The sequence below is a fragment of the Psittacula echo genome, assembly GCF_963264785.1.
Source record: "Psittacula echo genome assembly, chromosome: 10".
Classification (NCBI taxonomy): domain Eukaryota; kingdom Metazoa; phylum Chordata; class Aves; order Psittaciformes; family Psittacidae; genus Psittacula; species Psittacula echo.
The window spans coordinates 15,501,630-15,518,813 of record NC_137741.1 but is presented as its reverse complement, the minus strand read 5'-3'; the positions used below and the strand labels follow the sequence as shown (position 1 = coordinate 15,518,813).

At 42.4% G+C, this 17,184-nt stretch overlaps 1 protein-coding gene across 1 annotated transcript in view; it reads left to right on the top strand.

Moving 5' to 3' along the window:
- The window catches only part of AGBL1 (AGBL carboxypeptidase 1), a gene marked incomplete at both ends in the record, with an annotated part of 282,988 nt that overhangs the window by 22,895 nt on the left and 242,909 nt on the right, over positions 1 to 17,184 (top strand). Inside the window, one exon of the mRNA XM_080626759.1 lies at positions 918 to 1,011. Within this exon, the coding sequence (XP_080482885.1) occupies positions 918 to 1,011 (94 nt within the window). The remainder of the gene's footprint in view (positions 1 to 917; positions 1,012 to 17,184) is intronic.

The following is a 17,184-nucleotide window of genomic DNA, read 5'->3' as shown; positions in this document are numbered from 1 at the left end:
AGTTCAAGCAGGCTTGTCCACCACCCTGTCTCTAATGAATTACCAGCTAGTGTGAAAGTAGCTGGCGAGCCTTGCAAAGCTTCCCATCACAGGACAGCTTGGCAGGGACGTGGTAGGACTGCAGGAGATGATGGGTCCTCTGTCAACTCTTTGATGACCACTGGGAGATATTTACCAAACAGGCAAAACCTAGCAGTGGGCAGGGAGCCAGGTCTCCCTCTGGCTGCTGTTGATTATTGATCCCTTCACCCTGTTTGACTGCATTTAGTATTTCAGGGCTCTGTCTGTTCCTTCTTTACACAGAGACCCTGTCTTGTAGTGGGGAGGTCTGGCTAAACACCTTGTTGATGCATCAGGCATTTTTGGAATCGATTGCAGAATCTATCTCTAAAAGTTCCTAGTGTGTTAACAAGTGAGGGATTTAAGGTAAAATTGGCCTAGCTGAAATTAAGCTGCATTCAGGAACACCCCTGCCCTGCAAAACCACTTCCATACTGATGAATAACAGCACAGAAAGAAAACTCTGCCCTCCATGCTCCTATGAAATAAATTGTCTTTGTGGAGTTGCCTGTGGGAAATGTGGGATGACTTTGAGCCCTGTCACTTTGCTGGGAGGTGACCCTATTTAACTGTGATTTGTATCTCTGGACATACAATATTTACAGGAAAAGGGGCCTTGAGGAGCTCAGGGAAGAACTGCAGGACCAGTTTTGTGTTTGATCTTGACTCAGGGGGAGTCCTCAGACAGCTTTGGGCTTCAGTTTGTTTGTAAAATGATCTGTGAAGTCCAGTTGGGGGCCTAGAGAAATCTGCTTATAGCCCCAGAGGCAGCTACTGCCTACCTTGCATCACCTCTAAACACAATGTGGAAGGCCGCCTGCTTCAGACCTGACTGCTTTTCTCTTTTATTGTCTTAGTTACCACAGGAACTACACTTGGCATCAACGGAGCCATGGAGCTGCTTTTCAAAGTCATCACCCCCTATAGCAAGAGACACGTCAGGACAGTCAGGTAGGCAGGAGCCCCAAGGGAACTCATCTTTCCAGGACAGCAAGAAGTAAAACTTTGGTTCCACTTGAAGAGACAAAGAAATCAGAAGTGGATGCACAATTTCTACTCACTTTAAATCTGCAAGTGTTTTAAGAGGCAGAAATAGTTCCCTGAAGGACACGTTAATGCCGTGATTCATCATATGATTCATGCTGGTGGCCATTTATTTGTAGTATACTTTATACAGTGATGGCCGTTTGATTGCAAGGTATTGTTCTTTACTTCCCAGCCAGGACTGGGTTTTGAGAAGCATCTGCTAGCAGTAGCCAAACCGCTTTAGCAAGAACCTTCTGCCACCACAGGCCCAGGGGCAAGTAGGGTGGAATCGTGGCAGCGCTGCCTCATCGTCCTTCTGCAGACAGTTGTGACTAGGTCATGGTGATATTTTTGCAGTATGACAGTTCTCACTGATATTAATCTGGGCCTGTTTTTAAGCCCAGCCCAAATATTTCAAATTGTTTCTTTCTGAAGACAGCAAGTCCATTTTGCATCTCCATCTTAATGCTGAACTTTAGTCTCTAAGTTGTCCGCTCTGACCACTTCCTCAGATGCCTTTGAAGGCAAACTTTGTAATGTGGAAAACATCCACAGAAGGGCATAACACGTTTCTGTGGCTTGCTCATTACAAACAAGAGGAAGAGTTTAGTGCTATGAGCTGTACCCACACTATCACATTTGCTTAAGCAACACAGAACCTGCCAGTTTCAGGATATCTGAGCACCCTCTAAGATTCCCCTCTGGCCTCATGTTATCACTTTAATCTTTAAGATTTAGGGAACCTGGAGAACTGCTTTGTGTATGACAGGGGTGTCCATGGTGAGTTAGACCCAGAGGTGGGTTTGACTTCTGAGGCAACCAAAAATGATGCCTGTGCTTAACTAAGTAAACAAATTCCACTCAGTTCCCTGGTTTGCTTCCTATGGAAGTGTTGGCTATGATTAGACTAGTTTTAGTTCTACTTCTGTGATAGCCTTATAGGTCAGGATCTGTGTGTAATGGGACTTGGGCCTGAATCAGTTCTTCTTTAAGCAATGGGGCTGGCTGCATAAACGCTTTTTATATGGATTTTGTGCAAAGCTGCTTTTTCCTTTCGCTGTTTTCTCTGAAGGAAGTGGAAAACTTGGTATCTGTCACACATTTCTAAGCTGGCTTTTTGCTGAGATTCATTTGGAGATGCAGCTACTGCTGCTGAGGGTTGTTGTAATGTGGGCTGTAAAGTGGCTTAGAATACTCACTTCTAAGCAGCAAGGAAAAGAAACAGACTTCAGAAAAATGCACTGCTTTTGATTTCAATGATTGTAGATTCTCAATGTGTAATATTTGGGGGTTTTCTGCTTTTTTCTGACGTACAAGAATAGTTCTGAACTCTTCTGTGGATCTTTTTTGTCCATTTGGGACACACACACACACGAGAGAATCTACACTTAAAATTCCTCTCAATAAAATTCTAGTTTTATTGCTAATAAGCCATTTTATTTATTGCTGAAAAAATTGGATTTATTTTCCCTTTGAAAAAAGGTATCTTATACATCAGTTTTTGTCTGCATGAACTTCCTCATTGCTAGGTCACTTTCCTAATTTTATTTTTTTGCCTAAAACGTTTGTGTGCTTCTTAAAACTTCTTTGGATGAGTGTAAAACTGAAGGATAAAGGTTTTCCTGAGATCTAGCTCACAGAAGAAGCTGATTTGGCTCTCACCTACACTTGGTTTAACGAGCAAGAACCGTAAATCAGCTGAAGCCTGGTAGCCACTCAGCTGGCCTGCCAAAGGCTTAAAGCTGCTTGTTTCATTTAGGACTAACTAGGAACAGCTGAGAAGGTCATGGCTCAAGGGAGGCAGTCTGTTTTACATCAGAAGAAGCACACAAACCTGCTTTGGGTTAAAAAAACGTTTGCAACCTATTTAAACGCATTAGTTTCTTATTATTCAGTGGTGAGTGTGCTTGCTTGCAGTCCTTTTGGAAACGCTGCTCTCACTGGGGATAAGCAGCTTCAAGAGATGTTGTTAACAAGAATGTAGGCTCTGAGACCAGAAATCCAAACTGTAGGGTCAATTACAGCTCTTCTTTCCCAGTGTTAGCAAATGCCTGGGACAGCTATGGTCTGAAAATCCCAGGCATCTTCACAGTTCATAGCAAATGGAGGTGGGTACATGTGAAAATGTCTTTCTATCTTTTTGAGCTCCTCTTGTTGAAAATGTGTAGGGTGATTTGGGGGGGAAGTGTATGGATGGGTTTTCTGAGATGGGGAGAAAGACTAAAAGTGATTGTGTGCTTTGTCTGGTTTGCCATGTGCTCCTGGACATATGATGCTGGTGTAGCTATTCCTCAGGTTGCTGTGGCTATTCTGAAATTGGGAGCAGGTTACTTTGGTGTTAGTTAGCTGGTCACAAAACAAAAACCCCAGACTGCTTCTTTATGGCTATCAGTACACAACTTGAAAAGAACATTAGTCTGTAACCTGCTTATGGAGCAATACTCCAATGTCCTCTCTCTGATCCTCCCTTTGTATTTGCTCTTGATGCCTTCTCTCCACTTCATAGCTATGTGCCACCATGATTTGCCTTCCCACTGGGAAGGAACAGCCGGCAACTGTGGGGGCTGAGGTTATGCCTGTTCTTTGATCAGCTGCCAGGAATGCAGTATCGAAAATGCCCCACTTCTCTGGTGGGTACACCCACATTCTCCTGTCCTGGGCAGCAGAAGGCCAAGGTCACTTTAAGAATCTGCCCTGGAGAGTGCACTGTGAGAGCTATTTATTTAGCCAGCTAAGATGTGGAAACAAGATACATAGTTCTATTTATTTTTCCTGGTGGCAAAGCTATGGGTTATTTAGAAATAGTCTCCCATGCTCCAATTGACCTCCTCTGGGTGCATGCCAAGTAACTCTGATTCCCCCTGAGACTGTGACTCATGGACTTTATTGGTCTTAGTTAGGCATTTGAGGTCTTCAGGTTGCTGGTGCCATAACTGTATGGATCTAGACAGGACTACCCATATCTGAAGTAAAAGCCAAATGAAAAAGTGTGAAACTTGCTACTGTTTATAGAGAACTCTTGAGTTAAGCACTGTGAAATACAAGTGAGATGGAGACTCTAGACTGAGAAACAGAGACAGTTCTTCAGAGGCAGTTTTTTGATACCTTTTATAGGGGCAGTTTAAAATAAAGCCAGATGATGTTCTGTTTTTCTCAGTTCTGTTTATGTTGGTAGCTGGGATATCTGATACGAGTGTATGTGTGGGATGCTCAAATCTTCACTCCATCAACACCTACTCTAATGCAATATCCCTGATGCCCCACACAGTGCAATGGTCCCTGCTCCTTTCACCTTCCACCTCACTTATCCCCATTATTTTCCATATCTTCTACCAATTCTGTTAATGCCCAGTGTCCCTTTCAACTTGTTTCGTTTTCCCAAGTTCTGAGAGATATTTGGATGTGTCATTGGCAGATGGATGTGGAATGTGTCAGAGGCAGAGGTTTGCTTTCTGGCCATCTAGGGTCTGGGTCTCTTCTGCATGACTGTCTCCAGGTGGCCAAGCATCTTTCCAGGTTGCTGGCATATCAGGCCAATGGCTTTGGAGGCTCTGTGCTGTCTGTGGCTCTACGTTGTGCAGGCCTGTTTCAGGACTCCTCAAGACAAAGGTAGATTATCAAAGTCAGTGAAAATAAATTAAAACAGACTTTGTGATAATTTCATATTAGAAGACCTGTGTTTCAGAAAGTGGCAAATGATGGTGTGACTTGTGCCCAAGTTGTTCCCTCCATTATGTTATATTTTTCTGTTGTGAAAAGGTTGATGGGCAGCCATTTTCCTGCAGTTTTATTGAAAGCAATTTAGAGAGTCTTTCAAAACATCTTTGTTTCTTAAAGCTCTTTGTGAGTATATCTATTTACCATTAACCGGCTCTGCTCAGTGTGGTTAAGTGTTCACATAAACCTCATACAAGAGATTGCAAGAGGAATGAGTGTTTGTCAGATTTAAAATCTCTCTCTTAATAGTCACAAAACTTGGCTTCCTGCACTGGCTATTCCAGGAAAGTTTGACTGCTTAATTAAAAGTGGAAAGTGGATAAAAATGGTCTGGGAATGGTGCCAAATTAATTTGCTTAGAAAATGTGATATGCAGAAATTATCTTTCTTTGCTTATGTCCAGCATTGCCTGCTTCTGACATCTGATCACAGTTCTCCTTGTGTTTCATGCTTGTTGGATGGTTCCAGCTCCTCAAACACTTGCTGTTAATCTGCCTTTCTACTAAGGGGAGTAAATCCTCTCATGTAATTATTTGATTTGAGGTGGATATCTGAGCTTCTCATGTATTAAAGGAAGGAAGAAAGAGGCAAGTTCTCTTCACCTGTAACAAATGTTTGCCTCTAGAAATCTGAGGTGACTTGGAAGTGTTTAGTTCTTTCTGCTGAGTGGAAGATGAGTCTGGAGTGGTGAAGTAGCATGATGGGCATTAAGGTTGGATCAGGTAGATGACTGCTGAGAGAGATGTGGAAAATACAGTCCTCTCCAACTAATGTCAGGGATCAAAACCCAGAAGGAAATGAGAACCCCCCATGTATGTGTCCTTTTTCTTGGCGATGTGTGCTCAAGATGATTTGAGGTAGGGAGTGACTCAAGAATATGAAACATGCAAGAATAATGGTGTCATTCTTGCTGTGGTCAGGAAGTAATTCCTGTATCGTGTACTTCTACCACTTTTGTTTGAGCTGAAAGAAAGACTTTTGTTGTTGTCTCTGAAAGCATAGCTCATGCGAGTGAAGTGAGGAATGTCAAGGTGATCAAGAGAGCATGTTACAGCTAAAAGCCCAAATCTGCTGTGTCTGTATTTAATCAGACCTTGTATCACATTGACCAGGAGAATATTAAGGCCCTGGAAATGCCGAAGAGATAAGTCATAAGGCTGTATATAGCTCAAAAAAAGGCTTTGGATATATGAATATATACATATATTACTCTGCTTTTCTATGAAACCTATTTTGTTTGCACACAAGTGAGATTCTGTTTTCTCGTCTTGGAAGCGGTGCTTTTGATGCAAGATAAAATATAAGTGTTGAGCTCATAGTGTTGAAAAGGGACCAAGCTGCCACATCAACAAATGCTTGTAAAAGTGATCTCCTGTGACCTTCACAACAGCAGAAGAAATCAGAATGGCAGTGGGCTAGGTCTGTATTATACAAAAAGAGAGGAGATGTATAGCAGGGGTGACCTGAACACTAGAGTTATCTCTTCTGTTAAGAATGATGGAGAGACACATGGAAGAGATCCAATTGCAAATGCATCCTAGACCCAGTGCAATCAGTTAGAGTTTCCTCAGCCTTAATCCTGAATAACTTCTTGCTGGTAGATCACTACATACATTTGTGCTGCAATTCCATTTCCTGGATTGTCCTCACTTTTCAGCTGCTCTCTGCTTAAATAGAAGAACATGTTGCATGACCACTGCCAGCCAATATTTTGAGAATGAGAATAAATTCAATGCATCACCAACATGGTGACTAGTTCCTCTGCAACCTGATATGGAACCTGTTGTCATTGCTTTTTTCTGAGGAATGCTTCACATACAGCTTTATGCCTTTCTTCATTTGGCAATGGCTCCTGATAGGAGATCAAAAGCAAATAATCTTTAATTCCTCTTGTTAGTCCGTGTTTTGCCATTAATTGTGTTGAGCAGTTCGAATATTGAATTGGAAAGTAACGCATGATTCTATTGAAATGTGGTCAGAATTAATCCTTAGTGCCTGCTTATTCTCAAATTGCTATTTGTTTCACTTGATCCCTGTAGAAAATTCACAGGAGGGGCTGAAATATTTCTTTTGAGCTATGTCACAGCTAAATGACATGCTTCCCATCTGGCCTTGATATACATGGTATTTAACCTAGAATTCCTGCTGAATAGAACTGGTAAATACCATTCTGAATAAGATGATGCCAGCAACAAGGGAAAGCATTGTCTTTAGAATTCTTGTTTATATCAAGTGCCTTTTCAACTTAACTAATCTCAAACAACATGGAGCAGAGATGGGTACATTGCTGAGATAAGTAAATAAACCCTAGTTTTCAACTTTAATGCAATGAGGCGTTGTAATAGAAGACATTATCTCGGAGCCAAAGGTGTCCCAGTTTTATTGAATTCCTTCTCCTCTATTCTTTTTATGGTCTGTATGGTTGCTCTCAAAGAATGAACTGTTCTAATATCAATAATAAGCTATAAAATCTCATTTCAAATTGATGGTATCTCTGTGCTGCTTTGCAGAGTAGATAGAGTTGCATTGCAGAATTATAGTTTACTGGCATTGTACCATTAATAGCAGCAGATGAGAGAAATTGAAAAATTAAGAGGTAGAAGCAAGGGAAAAAGAGATGCTTTCAGATGAGATTTGAAAATAGATGAAGAATTGATGAGGCAGAGAGGAGTACCATATACCAAGGTTGTTCCAGATGGCTGGACAAACATGATGCATGCAGAAACCCTGGTGCCATCTCTTGGTAGCTTTTGGTATGGCAAGATTAAGCACAGGTCACACCTATCCTGGTATAGAAAACTGGCAAACGAACATTATATAAAGAGAAATCTACTTTTAAGCTTTACATGATATATCATGGGAAGGGAGGAACCGGTTTATAAATGCTTAGTGCAACTGTAATTTTGAAAGAGATGTTTTCTCTTGGGTTTAGCTTATGTTTTATGTGTATTTTAGGTAACAGTCTGAAAAAGAAGCACTGCTTTCAACTGAAGGCCTTTCTTTGCTTGCCCATTACTACTTCCCTTTGGTGAGCTAGTGGGTTATATTTGGAAAGATGGTATGAGGGCAAGTCGCTGCTGTTCTCAAGTTCTTGACTTTTCACACCCAGTGGCTATGGCAGATGCAATTCATGGCTGACCTCACATGATAGGGTTGGGTATGTCTATAGTGCAGGCAGCTCTGTGCTTGTTGGGTGGGAGATACTCTCCGCCTTAGCTTCAATTTACCTCATTCTGCTAACAACTGCTAAGGCTCCCAGCAGGGCCTCCAGTGTGGGCTACCCGAGCTTCTTAGGGCATACTATCCAGTCTGGGAGCATTATTCGCAGTGCTGTATCTGTCTCATTGTTGGTCTCTGTGCTAACTAGATAAAGCTTATACTTGGGTGCCTCACTGCATTGCAATCTCATTGCTGCTTTGATGCTCTTTGAGGTATATCTCCCCTGTAGCTAGAGAAACAACTATCACTCCCATCCAAATGAGAGGTAGGACTTGATTTAATACTGTAGTTGCACCTCAGAGTGCTGCCCAGAGTTAAATAAATTGTTAATATTAATGATTCCTTGTAGCTGAGGATGATAGTCCCATTGGAGGAAAGGTCAAGACTGGTGTGTTCTGGTTATGCTAAGATTTTTGTAAGTAGCACAGAAAGAACGGAGAGGAATAAACAAAACAATAAAATAGAGAACAAAGCCTGAAGGATTACAGAATATTTTGTGATCTGGGGAAAAATTAAGGGTGTGGGATGACTTCTGTAAACTGATGAGTTGTTTGTGAGAGGAGTAGGCAAGCTGCTCCTGATCTGGAGGTGCAGAGAGTTTCACCAGTGGTGGTAGAGGTGTAAAAGTGAGGAAGGAAAAAGATCTAATGGTAGAAGACAAAAGATCTCTCATATCTGAATTGCTAAACTGAGACTTTGTGTGTTACTGTGGGCAACTCACCCAAGATCTGATTTTTCATATGCTCACTGCATACGCTTAAACCCACAGCTTTTTAATGCATTCCTAAGGGTATTGAGGGTATAGTCAGCTGTCTGAGGCAGTTGTTGAAGGCAAAGATGGGACAGGAAGATGAAGAGAATGAGAGGGAAGAGAAAAGCAGTAGTGAATTTGTGAAAGGTTATGGTCAGGCAGGATGCGGTTGAAGTGGAGTGAATGTGGAGCTGGCAGAGCAAGGAGAGGCTTGAGCAATGTGGTTGTGTGACCTTGTAAGCATGTTTGAGGTGATGTAAAGTGCCAAAGCTTTCAGAAAGCATCAGCCAGGCAGCCCTGGGGGACTGGGACTGAAGGGAAGTGATTTCTAACCAGCCTATCTGAATTTGCTCATAAAGGCAGTGAACGGGTGCCCGTCCTGCCTGTTTGCCCATGTCCATGTTTCCTGTGTCAAGGAGACAAAGAAAGAATCCCCCCTCGGAAATCATTAGTTGGGTAATGACGTGAATCTCTGATAGAGGTCCAGAGAGGGAGCAGATAAAGCTGAGGGCACTCACTCGTGTGTCAGCACATATGAAAGCCCAGGAGCCTCCTCTCCTCTGCCTTTCACTTGACTCATTGCCATTTCTCCTCCCACCCATAAGGAGGTCGAAAGCAGCTGTGAAATCCTCCCTACAAAAGCTTTCAGTCTGAAGGCAGACAAGGGAAATTTGATGGAAACAGCAATGAAATCTTGGCGCAGAGCTTCTAGAGCAACAGTTTTGCCCAATGCTGCCCCACAAGAAAAACAGCCCTGAAAGAATTTCCTGTGGTTTCTGGGGCTTTATTCCAGCTCCATCAGTGCTGGCAATGCTGGCAGGTGAAGTGTGTAAGCCAGTCTCTAGAACTATCAGAGGCTCTGAAGCACAACAGTGATTAGACCTGCACTGAGCAGAGTTATAGGACAGTGTCAAAGCCCTTAGCAACAGCCTTTCCACGCTAGGATTCCCCGCCCTGACAGCACTGAAGCCACTCCAGCAGTAGCAGCAGTAGGATAGCTGATTTTAGCAATAATGAAGCAACACAACTGACTTGTTTCTAGGAGGGAGAGGGCTTCAAGGTCTTTCCAGTCTCTTCCAGACTTTTATGGAGTAGTTATCACACAGTGATTATAGAAAATAAAAGAGAAATAGTAAGTACTAAAGTATTTACCCAGTGCAGGTGAAATGAGTTTTGGTTGGGGACAGCAAGTTCTGTAACAGCGGTGCTACAGATGCAGCACAGATCTCTGGCTTTGCTAACACTGGCAGGGCTCTTCTTGGTCTTTTTATCTGCAGGGCAACACTTGGAATGGCAGCAATGCCAGCAAAATCTGTAAATAAACCAGAGCTGAGCTGCTCTGGGATGTGTTTAGAGACAGGGCTTGGAACACAGAGGGGAGAACCTGAAAACTTGAGGAAGTGGCTGGTGAGGAAGAACAGGGCTGCTGACTCCTAATATGGCTGCAGCTCTGGAATTGGGAATGGAAAGCTTCCCCTAAAGTGTAAACCTTGGAAAGGTCATGGCTCTGAGATCAAGCTTTCACTGTCAGGCTGCAGCAAGAGCAAAGAGAAAATCATCCCGTATCTCTGATGCACCTACTCCATGTGTTTCCTTTCTCTCCTGTGTTAAACAGAGTTAGTTTGGGCTTTCTGTGGGCCATAGGGTATACATTGCAATGGCACAACAGCTTTTGCTGCCTGAAAGCTTCATTTCCCTCTTGTTTTTCCATTGTTGTTGAAAGTCACACTCACATATTTGTATTGTTCCAGCTTTCACCACCTTCCAGATTTCTCTGTATAGAAAAAGCAAGGGAACATGAAAGAACCATCCTGATAATGCTCAGGATTTTTACAGTGCTTTTTAGTTATTTACCTTCATTGCTTCAAGTTCTACCAGCCTTGATATGCTTTGATATGGTCTGTTTTCAAATCCCAGAGTTTGGCTTGATTATATCAGATGGAAGCTTTCCAGTGAAAGGAGAGAGGAGAAAAATATACAAACTTTTATTACTTGGGCTTCTGCAAATCACTGCTTCAAAAAGCCCCTGCAGTTTTGTCAGTGTGACATTGCAGCTTTCAGACAGCAAATATCAGGATAATTTAACCTAGTATTTGCCACATTTTGGCTTGTTACTGACTTTTTCTTCCTTGTAAATCCTCTAGCTAAATGTTGCGAAGAACCAGCACCAAGGTGTCATCAGATTATTGCATGATAAGGAATTATACATGTGTAACTGTACTCAGTAGACTGCAGTTGGCTGGATTGGCCACACCAGCCAGTTGCTGGCTTTTAACCAGCCTTGCAAGCTCCATGATGGTGTAGTGGCCTATGTTGCATTCCAGGTTGGTGTATACTGCCTACTCTCAAATATCCTTGCTTGTAGATGTGGGGATGAGGCTGTGCCTTGGCTGCCCCCTTTGTTTCATAGCAGAGCCTTCCTGCTCATCCTTCCAAAGTCTTAATGTATTCTGTATGTTTAATGTCATGCACCAGCTGGGCAAAGTGCTATATGGAAAGCAACGTGGGTGATCTAGCAGAGAATACTATTTCTCTGACTCTTGGGCATACTACTAAACATCTCTTTCTTGGGACTTCTATTTATGCAATTCCCATTGCCATATTATATAGACCATTTCTTTGAAATGCTCAATAACATGAGTTACTGTGGTTGCAGAGAGTCTCATTTCTGACCTGCAGCCTGTAGGTTGCCTTCTCTGCAGTAAGATATTCCCATTCTGTCCTGCCTGAGCTGCAGAGATGAGGACAGGACAAGGACAGATCCACAGCAGCTGCTGGGGTTTTGGTGCATCTGCTGTTCTTTGAGGCTGTGGCCTTTTGTAATGGTGCTGAAGATGCTGCAAAGGAGGAGGCATCTATCCTATTTAGTTTGAACCTGATCACATGTCCTTAGATGACTCTTCTGCCTTTCCTATCACAGTGTGGAGATCTTATATCGAGAAAGCTGCTGCAGGGCAGTGTGAAAGCTGTTAACTTCCCACACCTTGGCTCTTTTACATGCAAAGACATGTATCTGTGTGTATGCTACTCAATACAGCAGTAACCCTGTTTCCCCCTCCCACCTATCAAGCAAGACAGAAACTACAGAATGGCAGAGGAAGGCAAATAGCAGGATGGCTTTTTTTCTGCTAAACCTTTATTGAATATCCCAGGCAAGTTAATACGCTTTTCTCCCTGCTCTGCAATTGCAACATCTATTTTCCAAAGACTTCATGATTACTGTACTTGCCTGTGGCAAAACTAGTCAGTACTATATGTTTCTGCGCCATTCTACATGTGTTTTGCAGTCCTCTGTTTCGACAATATGTAGTGGGTAAAATCGGCATTTCTTTTGCATGCAAGACAGGCTTTAAACATTTCTTATAAATTGGATATTGGTGTTGACTGGAGGGACTTGGGTCAGGGAGGCCTGAGTTTTCTGAATGAATGGCTGGGTTTTCAGAGAGATTTAGATATGTGAAAATGAAAGGGAATGTAACCATAACAGAAAGTCTCTTGGCAGGTTAAAGGCCTCACTCATACAGTTAAAAGGTAATTCTGACCTTAGTATACAAAGGGGCTTTGAAAACCCCTGCTGAGTGCTAGCTGTGTGTTTAGATGTGAAAATGCCCTTTAAATTCAGGTCAAGATGCCAAACGTAGATCTGTAAGAGAATGTTACTTTGTGTTTCTCAAGCATGTTTGTGTGTTGTTCTCAATTTTAGAATCATGTAGTAGTACCAGTTAAGCTCAGTATTGTGTATACACATGGCTACAAAGGAATATCCCAGTCTTTCCAAGCATTATATTCAGCAGCATCAGTTAGGACCAACAAACTGTAAAGTGCCCAATTCACAGTAAGTTTGGTGAGGGAACAGTCATTGGAAGAGATGAAAAGTGGGGGTAGCGGGAAAACAGGAGAAACTTGTTGACAGCTTCTGCATAGTTTCTTCTATATATTTTGCTGAAATTCCAGTTGCATGTGAGCTTTTCAGGATGTCCTAACTTTGATCACAATCCTTTGGGATTTAGGTAACAGCAATATATAGAAACTGCCTAACCAATATGCATAACAAGGAAAATGATGCTTACCTACTTAGGAAGCACATGGAGATTGATAAATGGAAGGTCTTGCATGCAGGAAGATTAGTTAGCAACAGTATCTTTTCCCACTTGCTCCCTACTGCAAATGTGGCTGTAACACTGTGCTGTCAGCTGCAACTGATGTGTAAAGAGTTACTCACATATTCAAACCATAGCTTTACTACAGGCAGAACTGAGTAGGGCTATAGGGTTCTGTTATGACACTATTGCCAGTTCACCACCACCCAAGCTGCATCTTGTAATGCAGCACACGGAGAATGATTCCAGAGTTGAAATGCTTCTTGCTTTGGTGTATTCAAAGAAACCCTGCAAGTCAGCTTTCATCCCTAAAGGTTTTAAGCTTTAACTTTCCTTTGGGTGGACTTTATGGATGTGCTTTATCTGAATAGTACTGGAGGGGAAAATGAAGTGCCATATAAACTCAAACTGATGGATCTATTGCTAGAGCCCTGTAGTATGGAAACAGTACCATTAGATTAAAAAGAACAAACACTTTTTCATCTTGTGTTCAGTATCGGTCATTCCTTTTTTTATTCTGAAATATCTGACTTTTGCTTAAAGTAAAGGCTGCCACACAAGTCAGCCTTATTTCTTGGTATAGATCACAGAAGATGGTTCTTTCTCGCCCTTCAGCTTCATATTTCTTGTTACTTTCAGGTTTCTTAAATTGTTCATATTTTTAAAATGAATTTCCCTGAAAGATGCTTTTTTTTTTTTTTTTTGGTTAAAAAGACCACAACAAACCTCAACCCTAAGTCATAAAACTGCAGGAGTGGTTGAAATGAAACCTCACATTTCCCATCCGTTGCAGCAGCCTAGTTACATGCAGTAAAGTTTGCTACTTCAAACAGTGCTGCCTTTACAGCTCAAGAGCGCCTTACAGTTCAAGAGCACCTTTCATTACGAAGTGCTTTTTAAAGACGTTGTATCCCGAGATGACTGCTGCCTTGTACTAACCAGTAGTCAGGAAGAACTACAGCTCTTAGTCTTGATTACTTTGAAACCAGCCTCCCTTCTGTGCTGTCAAATAGCTCTGGGCACAAGCAGTGACATGGCAATACAAGCTGCCCTTGGATATCACTGCCAGCAACTGAGGGTATCCATAAAATCAAAATCTTGCAGTTGTTTGCTGGCAACATAATCTGAGGGCAGGCTCATTTTCTGGCATCATAAAGTCCTGGGTGCCCCTAACCTCTACCGTCTCCATTATAGCTCACCATCAAGCTCCCCAATGGCAAAGCACCAAAGTACCAATTTCTCTTGACAAGGACATAAGTCACAGTTGTCCTGCTGAGATTTGAGCCTAGGGTTCCTGGGTATGTCATCAAGCATGCTGCTTCCCTCAGTTTGCAGGGTTTCGCCAGGTATGTGGCCTAGCCTGCATGTACAAAGTATTCAGAAAAGTTTGCAATCCAGAAGCAGAACGGGGCTGGGTCTCTCTCTCTGTGCACTGAGCACCTACCTTGCCATGAGCATAATGTGCATGTCAATCCTTGGGCTCTCCAGAGCAAAAGCTGTCAGGTATGGTGAGCTGATAAGCTACAAATAAACTGACAACTAAAGAGTGAGCCAACAGACCACTGGGCTCTTTCTCACTTGTAGCTGTATTAGCATTGGAAGGGTCATCTGGGGAAAGGAGAGGGATTTAACCCCACTTACTGCATGTTTTCATTGTGTATGCGATGTTTTATAGGGCTGTGCTTGTACTTGTTAGAAGATGTGGTCTCGATGAATATCCTCATCAGTCCTCTTAATCAATCAAGTGTAGCATCAAGCCCCTCTCTTGTCCCCTACATGTGTCTCTTGGGTGGGAGAGCTGGATTCTCACACTGTCAGCCTGAAACTGCCTGGGTGATGGATCTGTTAAGAATCCTGTCTGCTTGTGATCCTTCCAGTCCTTTCATGTTGATGTGAATGACAGTCTGTCACAGCCTGTCTCAGCCATATTTGTGACATCTGACCCTGGAGAGGCAGTTGACAAGGAATAGGAATTTTTCTGAGGTACAGCTTCTGCCTGGGGAAGCAGTGCCAGCTCTGCACCATACTGTAAGAAATTCCTGCACGCTTTTTTGGCTTGGATTTAAGTGTATTTCATGTACCTTGTTCTTTGCTACTACTTTGAAGCTCATTTAATTTAGAACTGTAAAGAAGAGGCTGATTTTTTTAAGATACAGCTGTCTTTCCTGTAGTCCTTGCACACAAGAGAGAGCGGGATACCTGTTAGGATGCCTGGAGGATAACCCTGGACTGACTCTTCTTTCTGGGAGGCAGAGATAAAAGAGGCTGGAAAGCTATACCTTTTCCACTGATTTTTAATCTAACAGGCTCCATGGAGATGTTTGGATGATGCTACAGTTCAGACATTGAGCTGAACCTGGGAACTGAGATATGCTTATTGTATTAGACATGAGAACAAGAGAGGACCTAGCACTGGGGTTTCCACATCACAACTATAACTTCTCTACAGGGAGCAGTGTGCCTTTGGTGAGCTGAAGTCAATGCATTCTCCAAAAATGCAACATAGAAGAAAACTTGCTTCTGGCTCTGTTGTAGGGTTAAAAAGCAATGAATCATCATCACTCCTTCTCCTGTTAAGTCTTGCTTGGCTATTAGCATTGACTTTGGCACCTGTGCCCAAGTTTTTCCTCACAACTCTCCTCTTAGAGTTAATAGCCATATAAATCTTTAAAGATGGAGAGGAAATACTGTTGAGTATGCGTTTAATTTCTGTACCCTTTTTGTTTGCTCATTTGTTTTATTTAGCAAAATGAACTGCATCACAAAGAATAAGTTTCCTAGAATATGCATATTTGTATCAAGGTCAGTGTATGCTTTTCCAAGAAAAAAAAGAGCTGGTCACTGGAACAGAAGGAACCATTAGAAAAGGAGTGTGTGATTTTTATTCCCTTTCCTTCAGCATTACACCCAAAGCACATCTGTGCACAACAGCTGGATCTCCGAACTCCACCTGTTGGCAGCGTGTAAGACATTGGACTGTGAGCAGGCTTTGCCTTTAGCGTAGGTTATAATGCCTAGCTAACAAGCTGGAATTAAAGTGGACATGATGATTGGTGGTTTTGCGTAAGTCCTAGACCAAAAGTGCCATGAAAATGCCAGCAGCATAAGCAGCTTCTTCCCACCCATATTTCCAGGACCTTTTAAGCCTTTAAAACAAAACAAATCACTGTGCAAGTGCCTGCAGATCTGTATTTCTGGGCCACAAGGGAAATGACTATTCAAGGCATCTGTCTCGGATGAGATCTACCTTCTGGTAGAATTTATAGAGCACCTATTGCTGTGGTGCCTACATGTTGTTTCTAAATGTCTCTCAGCTGTCAAATGTGAAATTGTCTTTAAGTGAGTTGCTCAGTGACTGTATAAACTCCAGTAGTTAAGTACAAGTCCCAGTGGTTGGAGGCAAAATGCAGCCAGACTATATGTACACTCAAGGACACTTAATTCCTCTCAGAGACAGGGGCTATGGAAGCTTAGGGGCTTTATGCCTGTAAGCTGCAATACCTCAAGCCCTCAGTCAGGGTTCCCATTGTGAAGATGCTATACAAATATTTATTGCATGGTCACTGCCCATGCTGCCTGTGATATAAATAAATGTGGCAGCAACAAGTGAGTATACTGTGAAATAGCAGGGCGAAGAGTAAAAGGAGAGAGCATGCAGGTTGCCAGGCAGAGACAGAGCCTTTCCTTACATTTCTATAAAAATAGTGCTTCACGTCTTTATTATCCAAGTGTGATTGCCTTTAGGAATTAGATCAGGCGTCAAGTTGAAGAGGTGTTTAATGAAGCACCAAATCATTAACTTTCATTCAATAATTTGAAGAGGTTTCATGTTTAAGCATGTAAAAGATACAATCTCACAGGAGAAGGAAGGCTGGTTAAATTACTTGCAAACTGATTTGCAGAACCCTGTTGCATCTTTTCTTTGTTCAGTCTTTACCTTCTCTGCAGTTCCCTGTTCACAGTTCCAAGTTGGTCCTGAACAAGGAGGTACCAACGCCAATGTGTCCTATGGGTCTTAAAATCCATAATCCTTTCATGTAGTCCACCACGCATCTTTTCTGTAGTGAGTTTTTTATTTTCAGGAGTCTTTCTATTTAATACTGGGGTGGAACAAATAAATATGAGACAGAAACAGAGGCAGAGCATTGTCCATCCTACTGCCCAGCACTACAACCTGTGAGCTGAGATCAGAGCAAAGAAAACCTAAGAGATCCTGGCTTTGTCTCCTCTGTCTGCAGTGATTTCTAGCAGTGCTATCCTGGAAGCTCAGATCTGAAAGAATGATCCAGGCATAAGGCTTCTTCGTCTGGG